A 27,127-nucleotide genomic window follows, 5' to 3' on the forward strand; every position below is an offset into this window, starting at 1 on the left:
GTAAGGACTCCTGTCTCCTAGTGATACGTACAGTATATTACCCCCATTCCTCTGTAGGACAGTACACCTAAATATAAGTGTTTCTGTGACCATAGGACTTCTCCTTATCTGCAGGTTTCTTCGCGCTATTGGCATTGTCCGTATACACCGGGGTGACAGTGACTTTTTTTGGGAAACGTTATGTGGACTGGAGGTTCTCCTGGTCCTATATCCTAGGCTGGATCGGGATCATCCTCACCTTGTCTGCAGGTAGGTGACCACCTGAAATGCAGGAGACCAGGTTCACACTGCGACCCATAAAAGGGACATTGTTTCCATGTTCCCACACATCAGACCTCCTCATTGTTCTCCTCACCTGATCAAAAGGGAACATGTAACATCTGATCTCTCATTTCTCTGTATTTCCAGGGGTGTTTCACATCTGTGCCTATGCCAGGAACAGTTCCCAAGACACAGCCAATGTATCCAGTGGATGAAATCCTACGGCTCAGTGCGCCTGTTGCCCACTCTCCTCCTGTCACGACGTCGGCACTTGCCGCCCCACACCGTCTGTTAGACTTTTATATTGACCAAAATTATGGATAATGGATTTTATCAAGAAATTGCTTTTATATTGCTGAATGGGCTGGGTCTATCTAGCCGAGACTTCTAGTAGGACTGTATTATAAATATATTCAAATATACTAATGTGAAAAAATTAAGCGTAGGAGTCGTTTATATATTGAATATAGAAAAGGCCAAGATTGGGTACACGAGTATTTTTAAACCTCCATTAAAACTAGAAATAGAATTTAGAATTAGCCATTGTGATGAGAACTTTATTGCAGCATGGCTGGAGTTCCCCAGTGGGATTACATCCCACCGACTTACTGTATTACCGCATTGCCAGATGCGCCCATAGCGCCAGAATGTATCATCCGGTACAGGGTGTGCCATGAGTGCTGTCAGTCTGACACCACAGAAAACTCAGGGTAATTCCCAGAATGGTGTCAGTCTGTCTTCATACGGTTTCCTTACTACTGTTTGTCCATCTCATTAATACAGCTTTGGTGTCTTCAATTGATTGGTAATCACACAAATGAATTAACCAGAGGGTCCCAAACTTTTCTAAACCACGGTGTCCTAGAGTATCAGTATTGTTTTCACGGCACAACTAAGCCAAAAGTTTGTTGTTCTGAAATTCAAAAAAAGATGTAGTGAAGAAGTAAATTGTGGTACCTGTCATCCTTAGGGTCAGTTATGTGGTGAGGACGGGGATGTGCTGACCTGTCATCTTTAGGGTCAGTTATGAGGGGAGGACAGGGATGTGGTGACATGTCATCCTTAGGGTCAGTTATGTGGTGAGGACGGGATGTGCTGACCTGTCACCCTTAGGGTCAGTTATGAGGTGAGGACAGGGATGTGGTGACCTGTCACCCTTAGGGTCAGTTATGTGGTGGGGGACAGGGATGTGCTGACCTGTCATCCTTAGGGTCAGTTATGTGGCGGGGACAGGGATGTGCTGATCTATCACCCTTAGGGTCAGTTATGTGGCGAGGACAGGGATGTGCTGACCTGTCATCCTTAGGGTCAGTTATGTGGTGAGGACGGGGATGTGCTGACCTGTCATCCTTAGGGTCAGTTATGTGGTGGGGGACAGGGATGTGCTGACCTATCACCCTTAGGGTCAGTTATGTGGTGGGGGACAGGGTTGTGCTGACCTGTCACCCTTAGGGTCAGTTATGTGGTGAGGACAGGGATGTGGTGACCTGTCATCCTTAGGGTCAGTTATGTGGTGATGGACAGGGATGTGCTGACCTGTCATCCTTAGTGTCAGTTATGTGGTGGGGACAGGGATGTGCTGACCTGTCATCCTTAGGGTCAGTTATGTGGTGGGGACAGGGATGTGCTGACCTGTCATCCTTAGGGTCAGTTATGTGGTGGGGGACAGGGATGTGCTGACCTGTCACCCTTAGGGTCAGTTATGTGGTGAGGACAGGGATGTGCAGACCTGTCACCCTTAGGGTCAGTTATGTGGTGAGGACAGGGATGTGGTGACCTGTCATCCTTAGGGTCAGTTATGTGGTGATGGACAGGGATGTGCTGACCTGTCATCCTTAGTGTCAGTTATGTGGTGGGGACGGGGATGTGCTGACCTGTCATCCTTAGGGTCAGTTATGTGGTGAGGACGGGGATGTGCTGACCTGTCATCCTTAGGGTCAGTTATGTGGTGAGGACAGGGATGTGCAGACCTGTCACCCTTAGGGTCAGTTATGTGGTGAGGACGGGGATGTGCTGACCTGTCATCCTTAGGGTCAGTCATGTGGTGAGGACAGGGATGTGCTGACCTGTCATCCTTAGGGTCAGTCATGTGGTGAGGACAGGGATGTGCTGACCTGTCATCCTTAGGGTCAGTTATGTGGTGAGGACAGGAATGTGCTAACCAGTCATCCTTAGGGTCAGTTATGTGGTGAGGACAGGGATGTGCTGACCAGTCATCCTTAGGGTCAGTTATGTGGTGAGGACGGGGATGTGCTGACCTGTCATCCTTAGGGTCAGTTATGTGGTGAGGACGGGGATGTGCTGACCTGTCATCCTTAGGGTCAGTTATGTGGTGAGGACAGGGATGTGCTGTCATCCTTAGGGTCAGTTATGTGGTGAGGACAGGGATGTGCTGACCAGTCATCCTTAGGGTCAGTTATGTGGTGAAGACAGGGATGTGGTGACCTGTCACCCTTAGGGTCAGTTATGTGGTGAGGACAGGGATGTGCTGACCCGTCACCCTTAGGGTGGAATGTGCTGACCTGTCATCCTTAGGGTCAGTTATGTGGTGAAGACAGGGATGTGGTGACCTGTCATCCTTAGGGTCAGTTATGTGGTGAGGACAGGGATGTGCTGACCTGTCACCCCTAGGGTCAGTTATGTGGTGAGGACAGGGATGTGCTGACCTGTCACCCTTAGGGTCAGTTATGTGGTGGGGACGGGGATGTGCTGACCTGTCACCCTTAGGGTCAGTTATGTGGTGAGGACGGGGATGTGTTGACCTGTCACCCTTAGGGTCAGTTATGTGGTGAGGACTGGGATGTGCTGACCTGTCACCCTTAGGGTCAGTTATGTGGTGGGGACGGGGATGTGGTGACCTGTCATCCTTAGGGTCAGTTATGGGGTGGGGACGGGGATGTGCTGACCTGTCATCCTTAGGGTCAGTTATGTGGTGAGTACAGGGATGTGGTGACCTGTCATCCTTAGGGTCAGTTATGTGGTGAGGACGGGGATGTGCTGACCTGTCACCCTTAGGGTCAGTTATGTGGTGGGGACAGGTATGTGCTGACCTGTCATCCTTAGGGTCAGTTATGTGGCGAGGACAGGGATGTGCTGAGCTGTCATCCTTAGGGTCAGTTATGTGGTGAGGACAGGGATGTGGTGACCTGTCACCCTTAGGGTCAGTTATGTGGTGAGGACAGGGATGTGGTGACCTGTCACCCTTAGGGTCAGTTATGTGGTGAGGACGGGGATGTGGTGACCTGTCACCCTTAGGGTCAGTTATGTGGTGAGGACGGGGATGTGCTGACCTGTCACCCTTAGGGTCAGTTATGTGGTGAGGACAGGGATGTGGTGACCTGTCACCCTTAGGGTCAGTTATGTGGTGAGGACAGGGATGTGGTGACCTGTCACCCTTAGGGTCAGTTATGTGGTGAGGACAGGGATGTGGTGACCTGTCACCCTTAGGGTCAGTTATGTGGTGAGGACAGGGATGTGGTGACCTGTCACCCTTAGGGTCAGTTATGTGGTGAGGACAGGGATGTGCTGACCTGTCACCCTTAGGGTCAGTTATGTGGTGAGGACAGGGATGTGCTGACCTGTCACCTTTAGGGTCAGTTATGTGGTGGGGACAGGTTTGAGCTTCTGCTTGTCCTCATATTTACATTACATTGACCATGCATAATTTAATTTGGTGCTGGATCACCAACCTGAGGTACCCCAGCAAGTGTCACGAGGCACCCCCCCAGGGTGGCTAGGGGCACAGTTTGAGAATCACTGGATTATGCTAAATACTGAAATCTTCCCTGCAATTAAATAAATGAAATAGTAATGTTTTAATATTATCGAAGTGTTAAGAGATTATGAATTGTTTTATTCATTTGTTAATATGGGAAAAATAAGCATAAAAGTTATTTTTCATCTTACTTTGACATCATCTTCAGTGTCCGATTCACCTGTTCTACAGTAATCGCTGACAAAAAGCCGATCTCCGGGATTGTGGTTTATGGTCTATATTTGACAAATCAACAATTTATAGATCCTCCCTTATTTTAAGAGATTAAGGGGCCTATTCATCAACACTAAAATAATGTTTTTAAGGACATTTTCCTTAAATAATGTTATTTTAGTATTCATGAAGCCACTTATCAAGGAGATATCAGTGTTATCTCCTGTGCTAAGTCCCTCTGCGTTAATTTCCACACTCCCCGTACATTAGTATGGGTACATTAGTATGGGTATATTAGTACATTAGTATGGGTACATTAGTATGGGGTTATGGAAATTATGGTATTCATCAAATTCTGAATATTATGTATTTTCGGAATTTGATGGAGGTACTATCCGCCACTGTGAGGTGGCGAATAGCAGGTGAGACTTACCTGCGGTCAGCTGGATAGGTCCCCCGTAGCTCCCTACGGCGCTCTGGTCCCTCCTCTGGCTCCGGTGGTTGCTCGCACACTGTGTTCTCCCAGCAGAACACAAAGTTTGGAAAAAAAAGTGTTTTTTTTTCTAAACTGTACTGTGTTGTGCTGGGAGAACACGTGTCAGAGCAGCAGGACGGAGCCGGAGGCTGCAGCGTGGGCAGGTAAGTTCGGGACGGGGGGGGAGAGGGGGGGACACAAACTTATCGCAGCTGTAGGTAGTGCTGCGCATGCGCTGGGTTTACGAATGTAACAGCGCATGCACAGCACGGATTCCAGCTGTGGTAACTTAGAGTAGAGAGGGAAAAGTATCTATCTCCCGAAAAGGTGTCATCGCAATAAATGACAGCTTTTCGGAATAGATACTTATGGAGCGGAGGAATGATGAATTCCTCCGGTAATTAGGTAGAACTCCATGCGAGTTCTAAACCTAATTACATCCATTGATTTTTAAGATATGATGAATAGGCCCCTATATATTTTATCTATCAAATGTCCTGACTCATCAATGCCCCCCAAGCTCCGGGACCTAGAAACATGAAAATCGAGGAGTATATTCCTTCCATGACGAAGGTGCCCACTAAGAAGGAATTTTTTTAAGTTTGACACCTAAGGGGGAGTAAAGGGCTAAATGTTTCCTCCCCCTGTGCAGTGTCCTGACTGACTGTCTCATCATGGCTGCAGCACAGATCATATTTACCAACTGTCACCCCAAGTGCTGCCAAACATCACTGGCAGTTGGTGTGGCTCCTGTATTTTTATAGTGATCGAAGGGAATCTGTTACTACACAGGTGAGGGAAGGGAATGTTTTACTACACAGGTGAGGGAAGGGAATGTGTTACTACGGAATTGAGAGAGGAAAATGTCTTACTACACAGGTTAGGGAGGGGAACCATTGGTCTCATCCGATGCTTCCAACATCGGACGCACATCAATTCAATTCATCATCGGTTCCAACCGAGTTCATCAATTTTTCAACATCGGATTCAATTCCATCAAGTTCTTCAAATCATCAACATCGGTCTCAAACCGATCCCGCTCTCAATCCATCATCATCATCATCAGTCCCAATCAGATTCTGCTCATTCTTTCAGTATTATACATTCTGTTCCTTTCCAACCTGCTGTTCAATAGAGACTTTCTGTTCCTGTTCTCACCTTCAGATCCATCAGCCACTGCCGTATCTCTACCCCCTCACATCATTACATGAGGAGGTCCTGGCTCATCCACTGCCATATCTCTACCCCCTCACATCATTACATGAGGAGGTCCTGGCTCATCCACTGCCGTATCTCTACCTCCTCACATCATTACATGAGGAGGTCCTGGCTCATCCACTGCCGTATCTCTACCTCCTCACATCATTACATGGGGAGGTCCTGGCTCATCCACTGCCGTATCTCTACCTCCTCACATCATTACACGAGGAGGTCCTGGCTCATCCACTGCCGTATCTCTACCCCCTCACATCATTACATGAGGAGGTCCTGGCTCATCCACTGCCGTATCTCTACCTCCTCACATCATTACACGAGGAGGTCCTGGCTCATCCACTGCCGTATCTCTTCCTCCTCACATCATTACATAAGGAGGTCCTGGCTTGAGCCACCTAAGTTCATCCACGTCTCTCAAATCTCCTCTTCAGTCTCCCATGCCTGATCCAACCCAGAACCAACCCTCAGGTGTGACAGAGGGTAATATGTTACTACAGGTGTGAGGGAGGGATTGCATTTCTACACAGGTGAGGGAGCAGAATATCAAATGTGTTACAAGAGGGAGGCGAATGCGATAATTCTGGGGTGAGCAAGGACAATTACTATACAGGTGAAGGAATAATAAGTTATTGGAGTGGAAAGATGGAAATGGAAACCGTAAACATCTAAGGTCTACCAGGGTACATCAGCTAGTGTATGTATATTATTTATAGCACACACCGTATATACAACATTCTTAAGTGCATACTGTACAGAATCAGATACAAACCTACTCACATACTGTATATAATAATACCTCATACTGTACATAACTAATTATACTGTATGTAATCATATACATCTTAAATATACATGCAACATTCATAATCACATACTGTACATAACCCTATACATACCCCATACTGTACATAACCCTATGCATACCCCATACTGTACATAACCCTATGCATACCCCATACTGTACATAACCCTATGCATACCCCATACTGTACATAACCCTATGCATACCCCATACTGTACATAACCCTATGCATACCACAATAGCTATGCCAATTATGAATAGCAAGTAAACAGGTTCTGAATAGAAGCATTCAATTTTAACAGTTTTGGTTTAAGAGATTTCCACTATTGCCAGTTACTGTGGTACTTGTGGTGCAACAACTTATTTTAACAGGTAGTCTATGCAATTAAAACATCTCTGGTGAGGATCCTCCTCTAGCAATCACCTTAAACCAAGCAGATAAATATTAGGGATGTGAGTGGACCCCCGTGTCTTGGTTCTAATTTGTCATCATGTTTTGGTTTTAAATTAATATCTATCTATATCCACAGACACACACACACAGACACACACACAGACACACACACACACACACACACACACACAGACACACACACACAGAGACACACACACAGACACAGAGACACACACAGACACACAGAGACACACACACACACACACACACACAGACACACACACACACACAGACACACACAGACACACACAGACACACACAGACACACACAGACACACACGTTGAGTCTCCCATATCCAAAATGCTTGGGACCAAGGGTATTTTGGATATCGAAATATTCCGTATTTTGGAATAATTGCATGCCATATTGAAATATCTTAGGAATATGGCCCAAATCTAAACACAGAATGAATTTATGTATTATATACACCTTATACACACAGCCTGAAGGTAATTTTATGCAATATTTTCAATAATTTTGTGGCTCAAACAAAGTTTGTGTAGATACATGAAATTTATTTATATGTCATATACACCTTATACACACAGCCTATAGGTCATTTTATACTTTAGTTTAATCATTTTGTGCATTAAACAAAGTTTGTGTGCATTGAACCATCAAAAATCAAAGGTTTCACTGTCTCAGTCATGCCAAAAATATTCCGTATTTCGGAATATTTGGATATGGCAGACTCAACCTGTATATATATATCACAGCTAAAATCATGTAATTTAAGCCTATTTATGGTCCTACAGCATTTTCCTCAATAACAATTTCTAGCCATTTCCACTCAATTTTGACCACTTCACAGTTCACAATATTGTTTATTCCAATATTGGGTAAAGGCTGCAGTGAACTGACTTTCTAAACTAAGCAACAGAGCAGCAGCACAGACACGTGGCAGGTTAAAAGAATATAGCATATCTAGGAAACATAGTGGCACTGCAGGGGCAGACAGGACAGCAGTTTAATATAAAACTATATGGTGCTATAGAATGTTTTCATGGATCAAGAACTAGATCAGAGGCTCAAGGCCAGTACATGGAAATGGTGGTAAAGTATTTAATACTATTTATGTAGAGGAAGCTAGGTAAAAGCATTGATTGGTTTTACAAACAGAGAAGCAGTTCTAATTATAAAGATAAGAATAACAGAAATGGGCCTTGTAAACCTGTAGACCATCAACAATGTCACACAAAATGTATTTTATGATCCGGCACTGGATTGAACATGGGTAATAATTTGTTGCAAGAAGAAATATAAAATTAGTTGTCTTAGGCCAAATAGGTGCTAATAATAGATTGAAAAAAATCAATAAGTAAGCCATATTTGCAGTGCTCCCAGGAATAAAGTAGAACTACTCAAAAAACTATTTTATTAGATTGCTAAAAAACAAAAAGTAATCCCTGTTTTGGGGAGCACTCTTAGGTATATATGGTTGAGTCCATCCAAGAAGACATCATTTTGAAAGAGCCCATTTGCCCTTTATTTGAGAGATAACAATAAAAGGTATGTTTTAATGTATACAATATTTTCCCATACACATCTTTGATATATTAACCATATATACCTAAGAGTGCTCCCCAAAACCGAAATTCCTTTTTGTTTTTTAGCAATCTGATAAAATTGTTTTTTGAGTAGACCATCAACAATGCCATTGTAAAGTACAGCCCAATAAAGTACAATGAAACCAAGTGGTGCATGATAAAATTGTCTTTGGGACCTCCCAACCTCCCTTATGTTGTATGTTAAAAGAGGAAATGCTCAGTTTAACAAAACAAGCACTTCAGCAACAGGAACTACCACTTTCATGGTTGTAGTGCTTGGTTTGTTTGGGCCCCCACAAAACAAGTAAAAAATGGACTTAAGGTAGCTAACTCTCTTATTATTCATCTCTACATTTGAAAAAATTTAATTCTCATCCTCATCAGTGTTATCATACAATATTAGCTCATCCCCACTGGATTCCACCATTACAGAAGTCTCTTTACTTTGTTGTAATTGGCAGCAAAGGTCTTCCTCATAGAATTTGTGGTTCATTTTGATGAACGTCAGTTTTCCCACATTTTGAGAAGGTCCTCAGCTGTGCCAAGCACTCTAAGTACACACTGGAGGGTGGGCAGCTTAAATACACCATAGCTAGAATGTATAAGGGGCTCCAAATTCCCTTTTTTCTTCCCAGCATTTGAAGGGACTGTGTGACATGCTAAATTATACATAGTCATTAAAATAATCCTCCACTGTTCTTTTGATACTTGGGGGCATATGTATCTCAGCTTGATGTGAGATAAAATTGTGAAATATATATCAACAACCAATCGTCTCCAAACTACCATTTCTTAAACACAGCCTGCAAAATGTAAGTTACAAGCTGATTGGTTGGTGATCTATAGCTAACAATTTTATCTCACATCAAGCTTTGATACATATGCCCCTTAGTGTATCACATTGACACACTAGTGGTTTCAATAATTTTAAAGCAATTCTTTTAAGTCTGACCAAATGTCATAATGTTTTAGTCTGGTGCACCGAGTTGATTCACCATCACCCGTGTGTCCCTTGAGAAAGGTAATTTTTTTTCCTGGCAGCAGCATTTGCAGCAGAAACTGTAGCAGGAGACGTTGTTGCATTATGTGCCACTTGAGCCGACAACTTATTTGCAAGGAGTTCTATGCATCTCTTAAGATCTGTGTCAGGTGTAAAGAAAGACATTATATGGAACTTAAACCCAAGATCAAGCAAGGCTGTCAAAATGTAGTGGTCCAATTGCAAGATGACAACCCCTAAGGAGTCTTCATGGGATAAGGTGGGAGCAGTAAGGGCCCCTGGTACAAGGTGGGAGCAGTAAGGGCCCCTGGTACAAGGTGGGAGCAGTAAGGGCCCCTGGTACAAGGTGGGAGCAGTAAGGGCCCCTGGTACAAGGTGGGAGCAGTAAGGGCCCCTGGTACAAGGTGGGAGCAGTAAGGGCCCCTGGTACAAGGTGGGAGCAGTAAGGGCCCCTGGTACAAGGTGGGAGCAGTAAGGGCCCCTGGTACAAGGTGGGAGCAGTAAGGGCCCCTGGTACAAGATGGGAGCAGTAAGGGCCCCTGGTACAAGGTGGGAGCAGTAAGGGCCCCTGGTACAAGGTGGGAGCAGAAAGGGCCCCTGGTACAAGGTGGGAGCAGAAAGGGCCCCTGGTACAAGGTGGGAGCAGTAAGGGCCCCTGGTACAAGGTGGGAGCAGTAAGGGCCCCTGGTACAAGGTGGGAGCAGTAAGGGCCCCTGGTACAAGGTGGGAGCAGTAAGGGCCCCTGGTACAAGGTAAAGTAAAGTGCCTGTGATGGGCAGCATGAGGAGGTCCAGCCCCCATAGAAGGTAAGTGGCATTAGGGAATGTAGACAAGCTCTGATAAGAGAAACGTTTCCCAGTTTGAGAAGTAGCCCCAGTAATGCGTGTGATGGGCAGCATGAGGAGGTCCAGCCCCCATAGAGGGAAGTGGCGTTAGGGAACGTAGACAAAGCTCTGCTAAGAGAAACGTTTCCCAGTTTGATAAGTAGCCCCAGTAATGCCTGTGATGGGCAGCATGAGGAGGTCCAGCCCCCATAGAGGTAAGTGGCATTAGGGAACGTAGACAAGCTCTGATAAGAGAAACGTTTCCCAGTTTGATAAGTAGCCCCAGTAATGCCTGTGATGGGCAGCATGAGGAGGTCCAGCCCCCATAGAGGTAAGTGGCATTAGGGAACGTAGACAAGCTCTGATAACAGAAACATTTCCCAGTTTGATAAGTAGCCCCAGTAATGCCTGTGATGGGCAGCATGAGGAGGTCCAGCCCCCATAGGAGGTAAGTGGTGTTAGGGAACGTAGACAAGCTCCGATAAGAGAAACGTTTCCCAGTTTGATAAGTAGCCCCAGTAATGCGTGTGATGGGCAGCATGAGGAGGTCCAGCCCCCATAGAGGTAAGTGGCGTTAGGGAACGTAGACAAAGCTCTGCTAAGAGAAACATTTCCCAGTTTGATAAGTAGCCCCAGTAATGCCTGTGATGGGCAGCATGAGGAGGTCCAGCCCCCATAGAGGTAAGTGGCATTAGGGAACGTAGACAAGCTCTGATAAGAGAAACGTTTCCCAGTTTGATAAGTAGCCCCAGTAATGCCTGTGATGGGCAGCATGAGGAGGTCCAGCCCCCATAGAGGTAAGTGGCATTAGGGAACGTAGACAAGCTCTGATAAGAGAAACGTTTCCCAGTTTGATAAGTAGCCCCAGTAATGCCTGTGATATGCAGCATGAGGAGATCCAGCCCCCATAGAGGTAAGTGGCATTAGGGAACGTAGACAAGCTCTGATAAGAGAAACATTTCCCAGTTTGATAAATAGCCCCAGTAATGCCTGTGATGGGCAGCATGAGGAGGTCCAGCCCCCATAGAGGTAAGTGGCATTAGGGAACGTAGACAAGCTCTGATAAGAGAAACGTTTCCCAGTTTGATAAGTAGCCCCAGTAATGCCTGTGATGGGCAGCATGAGGAGGTCCAGCCCCCATAGAGGTAAGTGGCATTAGGGAACGTAGACAAGCTCTGATAAGAGAAACGTTTCCCAGTTTGATAAGTAGCCCCAGTAATGCCTGTGATGGGCAGCATGAGGAGGTCCAGCCCCCATAGAGGTAAGTGCATTAGGGAACGTAGACAAGCTCTGATAACAGAAACATTTCCCAGTTTGATAAGTAGCCCCAGTAATGCCTGTGATATGCAGCATGAGGAGATCCAGCCCCCATAGAGGTAAGTGGCATTAGGGAACGTAGACAAGCTCTGATAAGAGAAACATTTCCCAGTTTGATAAATAGCCCCAGTAATGCCTGTGATGGGCAGCATGAGGAGGTCCAGCCCCCATAGAGGTAAGTGGCATTAGGGAACGTAGACAAGCTCTGATAAGAAAAACATTTCCCAGTTTGAGAAGTAGCCCCAGTAATGCGTGTGATGGGCAGCATGAGGAGATCCAGCCCCCATAGAGGTAAGTGGCGTTAGGGAACGTAGACAAAGCTCTGCTAAGAGAAACGTTTCCCAGTTTGATAAGTAGCCCCAGTAATGCCTGTGATGGGCAGCATGAGGAGGTCCAGCCCCCATAGAGGTAAGTGGCATTAGGGAACGTAGACAAGCTCTGATAAGAGAAACGTTTCCCAGTTTGACAAGTAGCCCCAGTAATGCCTGTGATGGGCAGCATGAGGAGGTCCAGCCCCCATAGAGGTAAGTGGCATTAGGGAACGTAGACAAGCTCTGATAACAGAAACATTTCCCAGTTTGATAAGTAGCCCCAGTAATGCCTGTGATATGCAGCATGAGGAGATCCAGCCCCCATAGAGGTAAGTGGCATTAGGGAACGTAGACAAGCTCTGATAAGAGAAACATTTCCCAGTTTGATAAATAGCCCCAGTAATGCCTGTGATGGGCAGCATGAGGAGGTCCAGCCCCCATAGAGGTAAGTGGCGTTAGGGAACGTAGACAAAGCTCTGATAAGAGAAACGTTTCCCAGTTTGATAAGTAGCCCCAGTAATGCCTGTGATGGGCAGCATGAGGAGGTCCAGCCCCCATAGAGGTAAGTGGCATTAGGGAACGTAGACAAGCTCTGATAAGAGAAACGTTTCCCAGTTTGATAAGTAGCCCCAGTAATGCCTCTACACCAGAGAGGCATTACTGGCACGGCATTACTGGCACGGCAGTGATCAGAGAGCAGGACATCTCCCCAGTATCACCAGTATAACCAGTATCACACACAGCTCAGCACCTGATTCTGCCTCAGACATGTGGTAACAGTTGTTTATGTCGTTTTTATGACCTAATTAGTTTGGTAAATAGGCCCCAGTATATAGGATCAGGCTTTAGATGCCCGGGGTCCGGGAAAGTGCTGTAAAAGGACAATTACAATGATGAAGCATTATCTGCATCATGCTCATAAGTATCTATATATATCGCTACAAGATACCAGGAAAACCTCAGAAACAGAGGATAATGTGTTACTATAGCAGATGTGTAGTGTCATACGTGGTCACTGGCAGATTTATATGTATAATGGGTATAGGGTCCTATGCCTGCAGTGGCCTGCCACCCCCCCCCCCCCCCTCCTCTCAGCGGTGCCATTTTTCATGTGATGTATTCCGGAGAGATGGAGCATGGGATAGTAAAGACTCACGGTCATCTTCCATAAAAGTACAGCACAAAAGGGGGGTGCTACACATGGACCATCCCAAGTATTAATACTCCTTTGTGTGTAGTAATGTCTCCGCAAACTTAGGCGCACCCCTATCCATGGACGTAACTACCATAGATGCAAGGGGTGCAGCTGCTATGAGGCCCAGAGCTGAGAGCGCTGTATACATTTGTCACCATTGGGTGATACATAGAGGCCAAATACCTAGTTACGCCCCTGCGGCCCTATGCCACCATGTCATGTCTTCTGAACGCAATTAGAATGGCCTTTCCCTTTCTGTGAATATCATCAGCATCATTTATTTGGGATGTACTGTAAACCTTGTAGCACCTAACAGTCAGTATAATTACAGCTCATAAGTGAAAGCATACAATACAAAGTGCAGACACAAGACACACTGTAGAGAGGTAAATAACAACACTTAGTAATAGAATAAAACAGCTGAATAACAAACGTCACTATCCCACCCCGTCTTGACGTTGGACCCTGCAGGGATCTCAGACAGAGAAAACACAGTGCGATGAAACCAGAAAAGCCACTATTTGTGCAGGAGCCCCAGGACACTAAGGGGGCAACAATGAATTCACATCATTGCCGAGACACCACACTCACAAACTGGTTCTTCTGGAGACTGTACAAAGAGTCATCTGTCACAGACACATTATCAGCTGTCTCTCTGAGACACCTTCTCAGTCATCTCTCACAGACACATTATCAGCTGTCTCTCTGAGACCCCTTCTCAGTCATCTCTCACAGACACATTATCAGCTGTCTCTCTGACACACCTTCTCAGTCATCTCTCACAGACACATTATCAGCTGTCTCTCTGAGACCCCTTCTCAGTCATCTCTCACAGACACATTATCAGCTGTCTCTCTGAGACACCTTCTCAGTCATCTCTCACAGACACATTATCAGCTGTCTCTCTGAGACCCCTTCTCAGTCATCTCTCACAGACACATTATCAGCTGTCTCTCTGACACACCTTCTCAGTCATCTCTCACAGACACATTATCAGCTGTCTCTCTGAGACCCCTTCTCAGTCATCTCTCACAGACACATTATCAGCTGTCTCTCTGAGACACCTTCTCAGTCATCTCTCACAGACACATTATCAGCTGTCTCTCTGAGACCCCTTCTCAGTCATCTCTCACAGACACATTATCAGCTGTCTCTCTGACACACCTTCTCAGTCATCTCTCACAGACACATTATCAGCTGTCTCTCTGAGACCCCTTCTCAGTCATCTCTCACAGACACATTATCAGCTGTCTCTCTGAGACACCTTCTCAGTCATCTCTCACAGACACATTATCAGCTGTCTCTCTGAGACACCTTCTCAGTCATCTCTCACAGACACATTATCAGCTGTCTCTCTGAGACACCTTCTCAGTCATCTCTCACAGACACATTATCAGCTGTCTCTCTGAGACCCCTTCTCAGTCATCTCTCACAGACACATTATCAGCTGTCTCTCTGAGACCCGTGCTTATCAGCCATCTCACAGACACATTATCAGCTGTCTCTCTGAGACCCGTGCTTATCAGCCATCTCACAGACACATTATCAGCTGTCTCTCTGAGACCCGTGCTTATCAGCCATCTCACAGACACATTATCAGCTGTCTCTCTGAGACCCCTTCTCAGTCATCTCTCACAGACACATTATCAGCTGTCTCTCTGAGACCCCTTCTCAGTCATCTCTCACAGACACATTATCAGCTGTCTCTCTGAGACCCGTGCTTATCAGCCATCTCTCACAGACACATTATCAGCTGTCTCTCTGAGACCCCTTCTCAGTCATCTCTCACAGACACATTATCAGCTGTCTCTCTGAGACATCTTCTCAGTCATCTCTCACAGACACATTATCAGCTGTCTCTCTGAGACACCTTCTCAGTCATCTCTCACAGACACATTATCAGCTGTCTCTCTGAGACCCCTTCTCAGTCATCTCTCACAGACACATTATCAGCTGTCTCTCTGAGACCCCTTCTCAGTCATCTCTCACAGACACATTATCAGCTGTCTCTCTGAGACCCCTTCTCAGTCATCTCTCACAGACACATTATCAGCTGTCTCTCTGAGACACCTTCTCAGTCATCTCTCACAGACACATTATCAGCTGTCTCTCTGAGACCCCTTCTCAGTCATCTCTCACAGACACATTATCAGCTGTCTCTCTGAGACCCCTTCTCAGTCATCTCTCACAGACACATTATCAGCTGTCTCTCTGAGACCCGTGCTTATCAGCCATCTCTCACAGACACATTATCAGCTGTCTCTCTGAGACCCCTTCTCAGTCATCTCTCACAGACACATTATCAGCTGTCTCTCTGAGACCCCTTCTCAGTCATCTCTCACAGACACATTATCAGCTGTCTCTCTGAGACACCTTCTCAGTCATCTCTCACAGACACATTATCAGCTGTCTCTCTGAGACCCCTTCTCAGTCATCTCTCACAGACACATTATCAGCTGTCTCTCTGAGACCCCTTCTCAGTCATCTCTCACAGACACATTATCAGCTGTCTCTCTGAGACCCGTGCTTATCAGCCATCTCACAGACACATTATCAGCTGTCTCTCTGAGACCCCTTCTCAGTCATCTCTCACAGACACATTATCAGCTGTCTCTCTGAGACCCGTGCTTATCAGCCATCTCACAGACACATTATCAGCTGTCTCTCTGAGACCCGTGCTTATCAGCCATCTCACAGACACATTATCAGCTGTCTCTCTGAGACCCCTGCTTATCAGCCATCTCACAGACACATTATCAGCTGTCTCTCTGAGACCCGTGCTTATCAGCCATCTCACAGACACATTATCAGCTGTCTCTCTGAGACCCCTTCTCAGTCATCTCTCACAGACACATTATCAGCTGTCTCTCTGAGACCCGTGCTTATCAGCCATCTCACAGACACATTATCAGCTGTCTCTCTGAGACCCGTGCTTATCAGCCATCTCACAGACACATTATCAGCTGTCTCTCTGAGACCCGTGCTTATCAGCCATCTCACAGACACATTATCAGCTGTCTCTCTGAGACCCGTGCTTATCAGCCATCTCACAGACACATTATCAGCTGTCTCTCTGAGACACCTTCTCAGTCATCTCTCACAGACATATTATCAGCTGTCTCTCTGAGACCCCTTCTCAGTCATCTCTCACAGACACATTATCAGCTGTCTCTCTGAGACCCCTTCTCAGTCATCTCTCACAGACACATTATCAGCTGTCTCTCTGAGACCCGTGCTTATCAGCCATCTCTCACAGACACATTATCAGCTGTCTCTCTGAGACCCCTTCTCAGTCATCTCTCACAGACACATTATCAGCTGTCTCTCTGAGACCCCTTCTCAGTCATCTCTCACAGACACATTATCAGCTGTCTCTCTGAGACCCGTGCTTATCAGCCATCTCACAGACACATTATCAGCTGTCTCTCTGAGACCCGTGCTTATCAGCCATCTCACAGACACATTATCAGCTGTCTCTCTGAGACCCGTGCTTATCAGCCATCTCACAGACACATTATCAGCTGTCTCTCTGAGACCCCTTCTCAGTCATCTCTCACAGACACATTATCAGCTGTCTCTCTGAGACCCCTTCTCAGTCATCTCTCACAGACACATTATCAGCTGTCTCTCTGAGACCCCTTCTCAGTCATCTCTCACAGACACATTATCAGCTGTCTCTCTGAGACCCCTTCTCAGTCATCTCTCACAGGCACATTATCAGCTGTCTCTCTGAGACACCTTCTCAGTCATCTCTCACAGACACATTATCAGCTGTCTCTCTGAGACACCTTCTCAGTCATCTCTCACAGACACATTATCAGCTGTCTCTCTGAGACCCGTGCTTATCAGCCATCTCACAGACACATTATCAGCTGTCTCTCTGAGACCCGTGCTTATCAGCCATCTCACAGACACATTATCAGCTGTCTCTCTGAGACCCGTGCTTATCAGCCATCTCACAGACACATTATCAGCTGTCTCTCTGAGACCCCTTCTCAGTCATCTCTCACAGACACATTATCAGCTGTCTCTGAGACCCCTTCTCAGTCATCTCTCACAGACACATTATCAGCTGTCTCTCTGAGACACCTTCTCAGTCATCTCTCACAGACACATTATCAGCTGTCTCTCTGAGACCCCTTCTCAGTCATCTCTCACAGACACATTATCAGCTGTCTCTCTGAGACCCCTTCTCAGTCATCTCTCACAGACACATTATCAGCTGTCTCTCTGAGACCCGTGCTTATCAGCCATCTCACAGACACATTATCAGCTGTCTCTCTGAGACCCCTTCTCAGTCATCTCTCACAGACACATTATCAGCTGTCTCTCTGAGACCCGTGCTTATCAGCCATCTCACAGACACATTATCAGCTGTCTCTCTGAGACCCGTGCTTATCAGCCATCTCACAGACACATTATCAGCTGTCTCTCTGAGACCCGTGCTTATCAGCCATCTCACAGACACATTATCAGCTGTCTCTCTGAGACACCTTCTCAGTCATCTCTCACAGACATATTATCAGCTGTCTCTCTGAGACCCCTTCTCAGTCATCTCTCACAGACACATTATCAGCTGTCTCTCTGAGACCCCTTCTCAGTCATCTCTCACAGACACATTATCAGCTGTCTCTCTGAGACCCGTGCTTATCAGCCATCTCTCACAGACACATTATCAGCTGTCTCTCTGAGACCCCTTCTCAGTCATCTCTCACAGACACATTATCAGCTGTCTCTCTGAGACCCCTTCTCAGTCATCTCTCACAGACACATTATCAGCTGTCTCTCTGAGACCCCTTCTCAGTCATCTCTCACAGACACATTATCAGCTGTCTCTCTGAGACCCGTGCTTATCAGCCATCTCACAGACACATTATCAGCTGTCTCTCTGAGACCCGTGCTTATCAGCCATCTCACAGACACATTATCAGCTGTCTCTCTGAGACCCGTGCTTATCAGCCATCTCACAGACACATTATCAGCTGTCTCTCTGAGACCCGTGCTTATCAGCCATCTCACAGACACATTATCAGCTGTCTCTCTGAGACCCCTTCTCAGTCATCTCTCACAGACACATTATCAGCTGTCTCTCTGAGACCCCTTCTCAGTCATCTCTCACAGACACATTATCAGCTGTCTCTCTGAGACCCCTTCTCAGTCATCTCTCACAGACACATTATCAGCTGTCTCTCTGAGACCCCTTCTCAGTCATCTCTCACAGACACATTATCAGCTGTCTCTCTGAGACACCTTCTCAGTCATCTCTCACAGACACATTATCAGCTGTCTCTCTGAGACACCTTCTCAGTCATCTCTCACAGACACATTATCAGCTGTCTCTCTGAGACCCGTGCTTATCAGCCATCTCACAGACACATTATCAGCTGTCTCTCTGAGACCCGTGCTTATCAGCCATCTCACAGACACATTATCAGCTGTCTCTCTGAGACCCGTGCTTATCAGCCATCTCACAGACACATTATCAGCTGTCTCTCTGAGACCCGTGCTTATCAGCCATCTCACAGACACATTATCAGCTGTCTCTCTGAGACCCCTTCTCAGTCATCTCTCACAGACACATTATCAGCTGTCTCTCTGAGACCCCTTCTCAGTCATCTCTCACAGACACATTATCAGCTGTCTCTCTGAGACCCCTTCTCAGTCATCTCTCACAGACACATTATCAGCTGTCTCTCTGAGACCCCTTCTCAGTCATCTCTCACAGACACATTATCAGCTGTCTCTCTGAGACCCCTTCTCAGTCATCTATCACAGACACATTATCAGCTGTCTCTCTGAGACCCCTTCTCAGTCATCTCTCACAGGCACATTATCAGCTGTCTCTCTGAGACACCTTCTCAGTCATCTCTCACAGACACATTATCAGCTGTCTCTCTGAGACACCTTCTCAGTCATCTCTCACAGACACATTATCAGCTGTCTCTCTGAGACCCCTTCTCAGTCATCTATCACAGACACATTATCAGCTGTCTCTCTGAGACCCCTTCTCAGTCATCTCTCACAGGCACATTATCAGCTGTCTCTCTGAGACACCTTCTCAGTCATCTCTCACAGACACATTATCAGCTGTCTCTCTGAGACACCTTCTCAGTCATCTCTCACAGGCACATTATCAGCTGTCTCTCTGAGACCCCTTCTCAGTCATCTCTCACAGACACATTATCAGCTGTCTCTCTGACACACCTTCTCAGTCATCTCTCACAGACACATTATCAGCTGTCTCTCTGAGACCCCTTCTCAGTCATCTCTCACAGACACATTATCAGCTGTCTCTCTGAGACACCTTCTCAGTCATCTCTCACAGACACATTATCAGCTGTCTCTCTGAGACACCTTCTCAGTCATCTCTCACAGACACATTATCAGCTGTCTCTCTGAGACACCTTCTCAGTCATCTCTCACAGACACATTATCAGCTGTCTCTCTGAGACCCCTTCTCAGTCATCTCTCACAGACACATTATCAGCTGTCTCTCTGAGACCCCTTCTCAGTCATCTCTCACAGACACATTATCAGCTGTCTCTCTGAGACCCGTGCTTATCAGCCATCTCTCACAGACACATTATCAGCTGTCTCTCTGAGACCCCTTCTCAGTCATCTCTCACAGACACATTATCAGCTGTCTCTCTGAGACATCTTCTCAGTCATCTCTCACAGACACATTATCAGCTGTCTCTCTGAGACACCTTCTCAGTCATCTCTCACAGACACATTATCAGCTGTCTCTCTGAGACCCCTTCTCAGTCATCTCTCACAGACACATTATCAGCTGTCTCTCTGAGACCCCTTCTCAGTCATCTCTCACAGACACATTATCAGCTGTCTCTCTGAGACCCCTTCTCAGTCATCTCTCACAGACACATTATCAGCTGTCTCTCTGAGACACCTTCTCAGTCATCTCTCACAGACACATTATCAGCTGTCTCTCTGAGACCCCTTCTCAGTCATCTCTCACAGACACATTATCAGCTGTCTCTCTGAGACCCCTTCTCAGTCATCTCTCACAGACACATTATCAGCTGTCTCTCTGAGACCCGTGCTTATCAGCCATCTCTCACAGACACATTATCAGCTGTCTCTCTGAGACCCCTTCTCAGTCATCTCTCACAGACACATTATCAGCTGTCTCTCTGAGACCCCTTCTCAGTCATCTCTCACAGACACATTATCAGCTGTCTCTCTGAGACACCTTCTCAGTCATCTCTCACAGACACATTATCAGCTGTCTCTCTGAGACCCCTTCTCAGTCATCTCTCACAGACACATTATCAGCTGTCTCTCTGAGACCCCTTCTCAGTCATCTCTCACAGACACATTATCAGCTGTCTCTCTGAGACCCGTGCTTATCAGCCATCTCACAGACACATTATCAGCTGTCTCTCTGAGACACCTTCTCAGTCATCTCTCACAGACACATTATCAGCTGTCTCTCTGAGACCCGTGCTTATCAGCCATCTCACAGACACATTATCAGCTGTCTCTCTGAGACCCGTGCTTATCAGCCATCTCACAGACACATTATCAGCTGTCTCTCTGAGACCCCTGCTTATCAGCCATCTCACAGACACATTATCAGCTGTCTCTCTGAGACCCGTGCTTATCAGCCATCTCACAGACACATTATCAGCTGTCTCTCTGAGACCCCTTCTCAGTCATCTCTCACAGACACATTATCAGCTGTCTCTCTGAGACCCGTGCTTATCAGCCATCTCACAGACACATTATCAGCTGTCTCTCTGAGACCCGTGCTTATCAGCCATCTCACAGACACATTATCAGCTGTCTCTCTGAGACCCGTGCTTATCAGCCATCTCACAGACACATTATCAGCTGTCTCTCTGAGACCCGTGCTTATCAGCCATCTCACAGACACATTATCAGCTGTCTCTCTGAGACACCTTCTCAGTCATCTCTCACAGACATATTATCAGCTGTCTCTCTGAGACCCCTTCTCAGTCATCTCTCACAGACACATTATCAGCTGTCTCTCTGAGACCCCTTCTCAGTCATCTCTCACAGACACATTATCAGCTGTCTCTCTGAGACCCGTGCTTATCAGCCATCTCTCACAGACACATTATCAGCTGTCTCTCTGAGACCCCTTCTCAGTCATCTCTCACAGACACATTATCAGCTGTCTCTCTGAGACCCCTTCTCAGTCATCTCTCACAGACACATTATCAGCTGTCTCTCTGAGACCCGTGCTTATCAGCCATCTCACAGACACATTATCAGCTGTCTCTCTGAGACCCGTGCTTATCAGCCATCTCACAGACACATTATCAGCTGTCTCTCTGAGACCCGTGCTTATCAGCCATCTCACAGACACATTATCAGCTGTCTCTCTGAGACCCCTTCTCAGTCATCTCTCACAGACACATTATCAGCTGTCTCTCTGAGACCCCTTCTCAGTCATCTCTCACAGACACATTATCAGCTGTCTCTCTGAGACCCCTTCTCAGTCATCTCTCACAGACACATTATCAGCTGTCTCTCTGAGACCCCTTCTCAGTCATCTCTCACAGGCACATTATCAGCTGTCTCTCTGAGACACCTTCTCAGTCATCTCTCACAGACACATTATCAGCTGTCTCTCTGAGACACCTTCTCAGTCATCTCTCACAGACACATTATCAGCTGTCTCTCTGAGACCCGTGCTTATCAGCCATCTCACAGACACATTATCAGCTGTCTCTCTGAGACCCGTGCTTATCAGCCATCTCACAGACACATTATCAGCTGTCTCTCTGAGACCCGTGCTTATCAGCCATCTCACAGACACATTATCAGCTGTCTCTCTGAGACCCCTTCTCAGTCATCTCTCACAGACACATTATCAGCTGTCTCTCTGAGACCCCTTCTCAGTCATCTCTCACAGACACATTATCAGCTGTCTCTCTGAGACACCTTCTCAGTCATCTCTCACAGACACATTATCAGCTGTCTCTCTGAGACCCCTTCTCAGTCATCTCTCACAGACACATTATCAGCTGTCTCTCTGAGACCCCTTCTCAGTCATCTCTCACAGACACATTATCAGCTGTCTCTCTGAGACCCGTGCTTATCAGCCATCTCACAGACACATTATCAGCTGTCTCTCTGAGACCCCTTCTCAGTCATCTCTCACAGACACATTATCAGCTGTCTCTCTGAGACCCGTGCTTATCAGCCATCTCACAGACACATTATCAGCTGTCTCTCTGAGACCCGTGCTTATCAGCCATCTCACAGACACATTATCAGCTGTCTCTCTGAGACCCGTGCTTATCAGCCATCTCACAGACACATTATCAGCTGTCTCTCTGAGACACCTTCTCAGTCATCTCTCACAGACATATTATCAGCTGTCTCTCTGAGACCCCTTCTCAGTCATCTCTCACAGACACATTATCAGCTGTCTCTCTGAGACCCCTTCTCAGTCATCTCTCACAGACACATTATCAGCTGTCTCTCTGAGACCCGTGCTTATCAGCCATCTCTCACAGACACATTATCAGCTGTCTCTCTGAGACCCCTTCTCAGTCATCTCTCACAGACACATTATCAGCTGTCTCTCTGAGACCCCTTCTCAGTCATCTCTCACAGACACATTATCAGCTGTCTCTCTGAGACCCCTTCTCAGTCATCTCTCACAGACACATTATCAGCTGTCTCTCTGAGACCCGTGCTTATCAGCCATCTCACAGACACATTATCAGCTGTCTCTCTGAGACCCGTGCTTATCAGCCATCTCACAGACACATTATCAGCTGTCTCTCTGAGACCCGTGCTTATCAGCCATCTCACAGACACATTATCAGCTGTCTCTCTGAGACCCGTGCTTATCAGCCATCTCACAGACACATTATCAGCTGTCTCTCTGAGACCCCTTCTCAGTCATCTCTCACAGACACATTATCAGCTGTCTCTCTGAGACCCCTTCTCAGTCATCTCTCACAGACACATTATCAGCTGTCTCTCTGAGACCCCTTCTCAGTCATCTCTCACAGACACATTATCAGCTGTCTCTCTGAGACCCCTTCTCAGTCATCTCTCACAGACACATTATCAGCTGTCTCTCTGAGACACCTTCTCAGTCATCTCTCACAGACACATTATCAGCTGTCTCTCTGAGACACCTTCTCAGTCATCTCTCACAGACACATTATCAGCTGTCTCTCTGAGACCCGTGCTTATCAGCCATCTCACAGACACATTATCAGCTGTCTCTCTGAGACCCGTGCTTATCAGCCATCTCACAGACACATTATCAGCTGTCTCTCTGAGACCCGTGCTTATCAGCCATCTCACAGACACATTATCAGCTGTCTCTCTGAGACCCGTGCTTATCAGCCATCTCACAGACACATTATCAGCTGTCTCTCTGAGACCCCTTCTCAGTCATCTCTCACAGACACATTATCAGCTGTCTCTCTGAGACCCCTTCTCAGTCATCTCTCACAGACACATTATCAGCTGTCTCTCTGAGACCCCTTCTCAGTCATCTCTCACAGACACATTATCAGCTGTCTCTCTGAGACCCCTTCTCAGTCATCTCTCACAGACACATTATCAGCTGTCTCTCTGAGACCCCTTCTCAGTCATCTATCACAGACACATTATCAGCTGTCTCTCATACCGCTTTTACACCGAAATTTCGGGTCTGATCCGAAGTTGTAACAGAGTTCCAATCCGGATCAGACCCGGAATTTTCCCGGTGCCAACCCTAGGACATTCCCGAGTCAGCGCCATTCACACCAGAGCAGAGTCTGCATTGACCCAGCTTTTCCGGCGTTGAAGTGGACGCTTGGAGATGTCATCTCCAAGTGCTACTAAAACCGACATGTGGCGAGCTGCAGGTCATCGTGACCCAGAGCACGCCGTTCACACCTCAGGGTTTCACGGGTTACTCCCATGTTAAACCATGCAAGTTATCTGGGTTGGATTGCCAGGTCACTCGACACGGCGATCCAACCCTCTCCCCTTTTACACTAAGGAGCTACCCGGGATAACTCTGCAATAACCTGGGTTTTAGCTCTGGTGTAAAAGGGGTATCAGAGACACCTTCTCAACTCTCTGGGAAACCCTTTCCGTAGTCTCTCAGAGAGAACATCTTAGCTATATCTCAGAAAGACTTTCTCTCTGAGGGATCTTCTCAGTTGTCTCTCATTGATACATTCTCAGCCATATCTCAGCCATATCTCAGCCATATCTCAGCCATATCTCAGCATAGTGACTATAGGATATCTCATAGTAAAGTCTGCTATTAATTCAGAGAAAAACAATACCCTTTGTGCAGGGCTTACATACTATATATTGGTTATGTCTACAGGGCTTATGCTCTATATATTATTTCTGCGTGCAGGGTTTACAATCTATATATTGTGTATGTCTACAGGGCTTATGCTCTATATATTATATCTGTGTGCAGGGCTTACATACTATATATTGTGTATGTCTACAGGGCTTATGCTCTATATATGATATCTGTGTGCAGGGTTTACATTCAATATAATGTGTATGTCTACAGGGCTTATGCTCTATATATTATGTCTGTGTGCAGGGCTTACATACTATATATTGTGTATGTCTACAGGGCTTATGCTCTATATATTATATCTGTGTGCAGGGTTTACATTCAATATAATGTGTATGTCTACAGGGCTTATGCTCTATATATTATGTCTGTGTGCAGGGCTTACATACTATATATTGTGTATGTCTACAGGGCTTATGCTCTATATATTATGTCTGTGTGCAGGGCTTATGCTCTATATATTATGTCTGTGTGCAGGGCTTACATTCTATATAGTGTGTATGTCTACCGGGCTTATGCTCTATATATTATATCTGTGTGCAGGGATTACATACTAAATATTGTGTATGTCTACAGGGCTTATGCTCTATATATTATGTCTGTGTGCAGGGTTTACATTCTATATATTGTGTATGTCTACAGGGTTTATGCTCTATATATTATATCTGTGTGCAGGGCTTACATTCTATATAGTGTGTATGTCTACAGGGTTTATGCTCTATATATTATATCTGTGTGCAGGGCTTACATTCTATATAGTGTATGTCTACAGAGCTTATGCTTTATATATTATGTCTGTGTGCAGGGCTTACATTCTATATAGTGTATGTCTACACAGCTTATGCTCTATATATTATATCTGTGTGCAGGGCTTACATACTATATATTGTGTATGTCTACAGGGCTTATGCTCTATATATTATATCTGTGTGCAGGCGTTACATACTATATATTGGTTATGTCTACAGGGCTTATGCTCTATATATTATATCTGTGTGCAGGGCTTACATACTATATATCGTGTATGTCTACAGGGCTTATGCTTTATATATTATATCTGTGTGCAGGGCTTACATTCTATATATTGTGTATGTCTACAGGGTTTATGCTCTATATATTATATCTGTGTGCAGGGCATACATTCTATATATCGTGTATGTCTACAGGGCTTATGCTTTATATATTATATCTGTGTGCAGGGCTTACATACTATATATTGGTTAGGTCTACAGGGTTTATGCTCTATATATTATATCTGTGTGCAGGGCTTACATACTCTATATTGTGTATGTCTATAGGGCTTATGCTCTATATATTATGTCTGTGTGCAGGGCTTACATTCTATATAGTGTGTATGTCTACAGGGCTTATGCTATATATATTATATCTGTAAGCAGGGCTTACATTCTATATAGTGTATGTCTACAGGGCTTATGCTCTATATATTATGTCTGTGGGCAGGGCTTACATTCTATATATCGTGTATGTCTACCGGGCTTATGCTCTATATATTATATCTGTGTGCAGGGCTTACATACTATATATTGTGTATGTCTACAGGGCTTATGCTCTATATATTATAGCTGTTTGCAGGGCTTACATACTATATATTTTGTATGTCTATAGGGCTTATGCTCTATATATTATAGCTGTTTGCAGGGCTTACATTCTAGAGCATAAGCCCTGTAGACATACTGGGGGAGCAGCAGAAGAACCCAGCACTGCCCTGGGCATATACGTACACATTGGTCTCCCCTTATGCACTGAATAGTGTATTATACTGTATTAATAATTAACCAGATTGATGGTCTATAGCAGTGCACCACTGGCAATGCATGTTTTCCAGATATCCTAATTGTTGCACAGGTATATTAGATCCACAGGTGGTGCTAATTTGTGAGTTTTTTATACTAAGAAGAACATGCAGCAGTAGTAATATTCTATTATATTAGTATTTCTATTGTGGTCATGTTGTGGACTGGGGAAGGGGGTTTCTAGGCAAAATGTCCTTAAAAACAATATTGTAATGTGGACGAATAGGCCCTTTAATCTTTTCAAAATCAGAATTAATTATATTTCCACTGGCAAATAGTTGTTACTATCCTGATCTCTCTATCACGATTGATAACTCAACAATCAACCCGCCCCACAAACCCGCAGCCTAGGTGTCATCCTCGACTCTGAACTCTCCTTTGTTCCCTACATTCAATCTGTTTCCAAATTATTTTACAAACATCTAAAAAACGTATCAAGCATGGTTTAAAATCACTAAAGTAAAGTTTTAAGTGCCGCCAAAAATGCACCTCCAGCAAGCAAATAAACACCTTCCCCATACTTGCAGGCCCCCCAACAGTCTATTTCGCTACTTTTTGTGTGTCTACCCCCACTTTGTACTTTTTGCCCCCTTTTAGGTGTTCCTCACTTTTTTTAAAGCTTTTTTTTAACTCAGTTAGCCTTTAGGGGGCTGTCCCAAGGGTGCA

The 27,127-nt window shown here is 45.7% G+C and overlaps 1 protein-coding gene and 1 long non-coding RNA gene across 2 annotated transcripts in view; one reads left to right on the forward strand and one right to left on the reverse strand.

The window, feature by feature from the left end:
- The window catches only part of LOC148522729 (lens fiber membrane intrinsic protein-like), a 43,408-nt gene extending 42,681 nt beyond the window's left edge, over window positions 1-727 (forward strand). The window contains exons 4-5 of the mRNA XM_088473825.1: window positions 115-249; window positions 409-727. Of these exons, the coding sequence (XP_088329951.1) occupies window positions 115-249; window positions 409-476 (203 nt within the window). The 3' untranslated portion in view covers window positions 477-727. The remainder of the gene's footprint in view (window positions 1-114; window positions 250-408) is intronic.
- Window positions 1-27,127, reverse strand: part of LOC148522730 (uncharacterized) — a 114,892-nt gene that overhangs the window by 16,812 nt on the left and 70,953 nt on the right. The gene's annotated exons all lie outside the window — the stretch shown is intronic.

The sequence above is a fragment of the Taudactylus pleione genome, unplaced genomic scaffold (genome assembly GCF_031769625.1).
Source record: "Taudactylus pleione unplaced genomic scaffold, aTauple2 ptg000141l, whole genome shotgun sequence".
NCBI classification, from domain to species: Eukaryota; Metazoa; Chordata; class Amphibia; order Anura; family Myobatrachidae; genus Taudactylus; species Taudactylus pleione.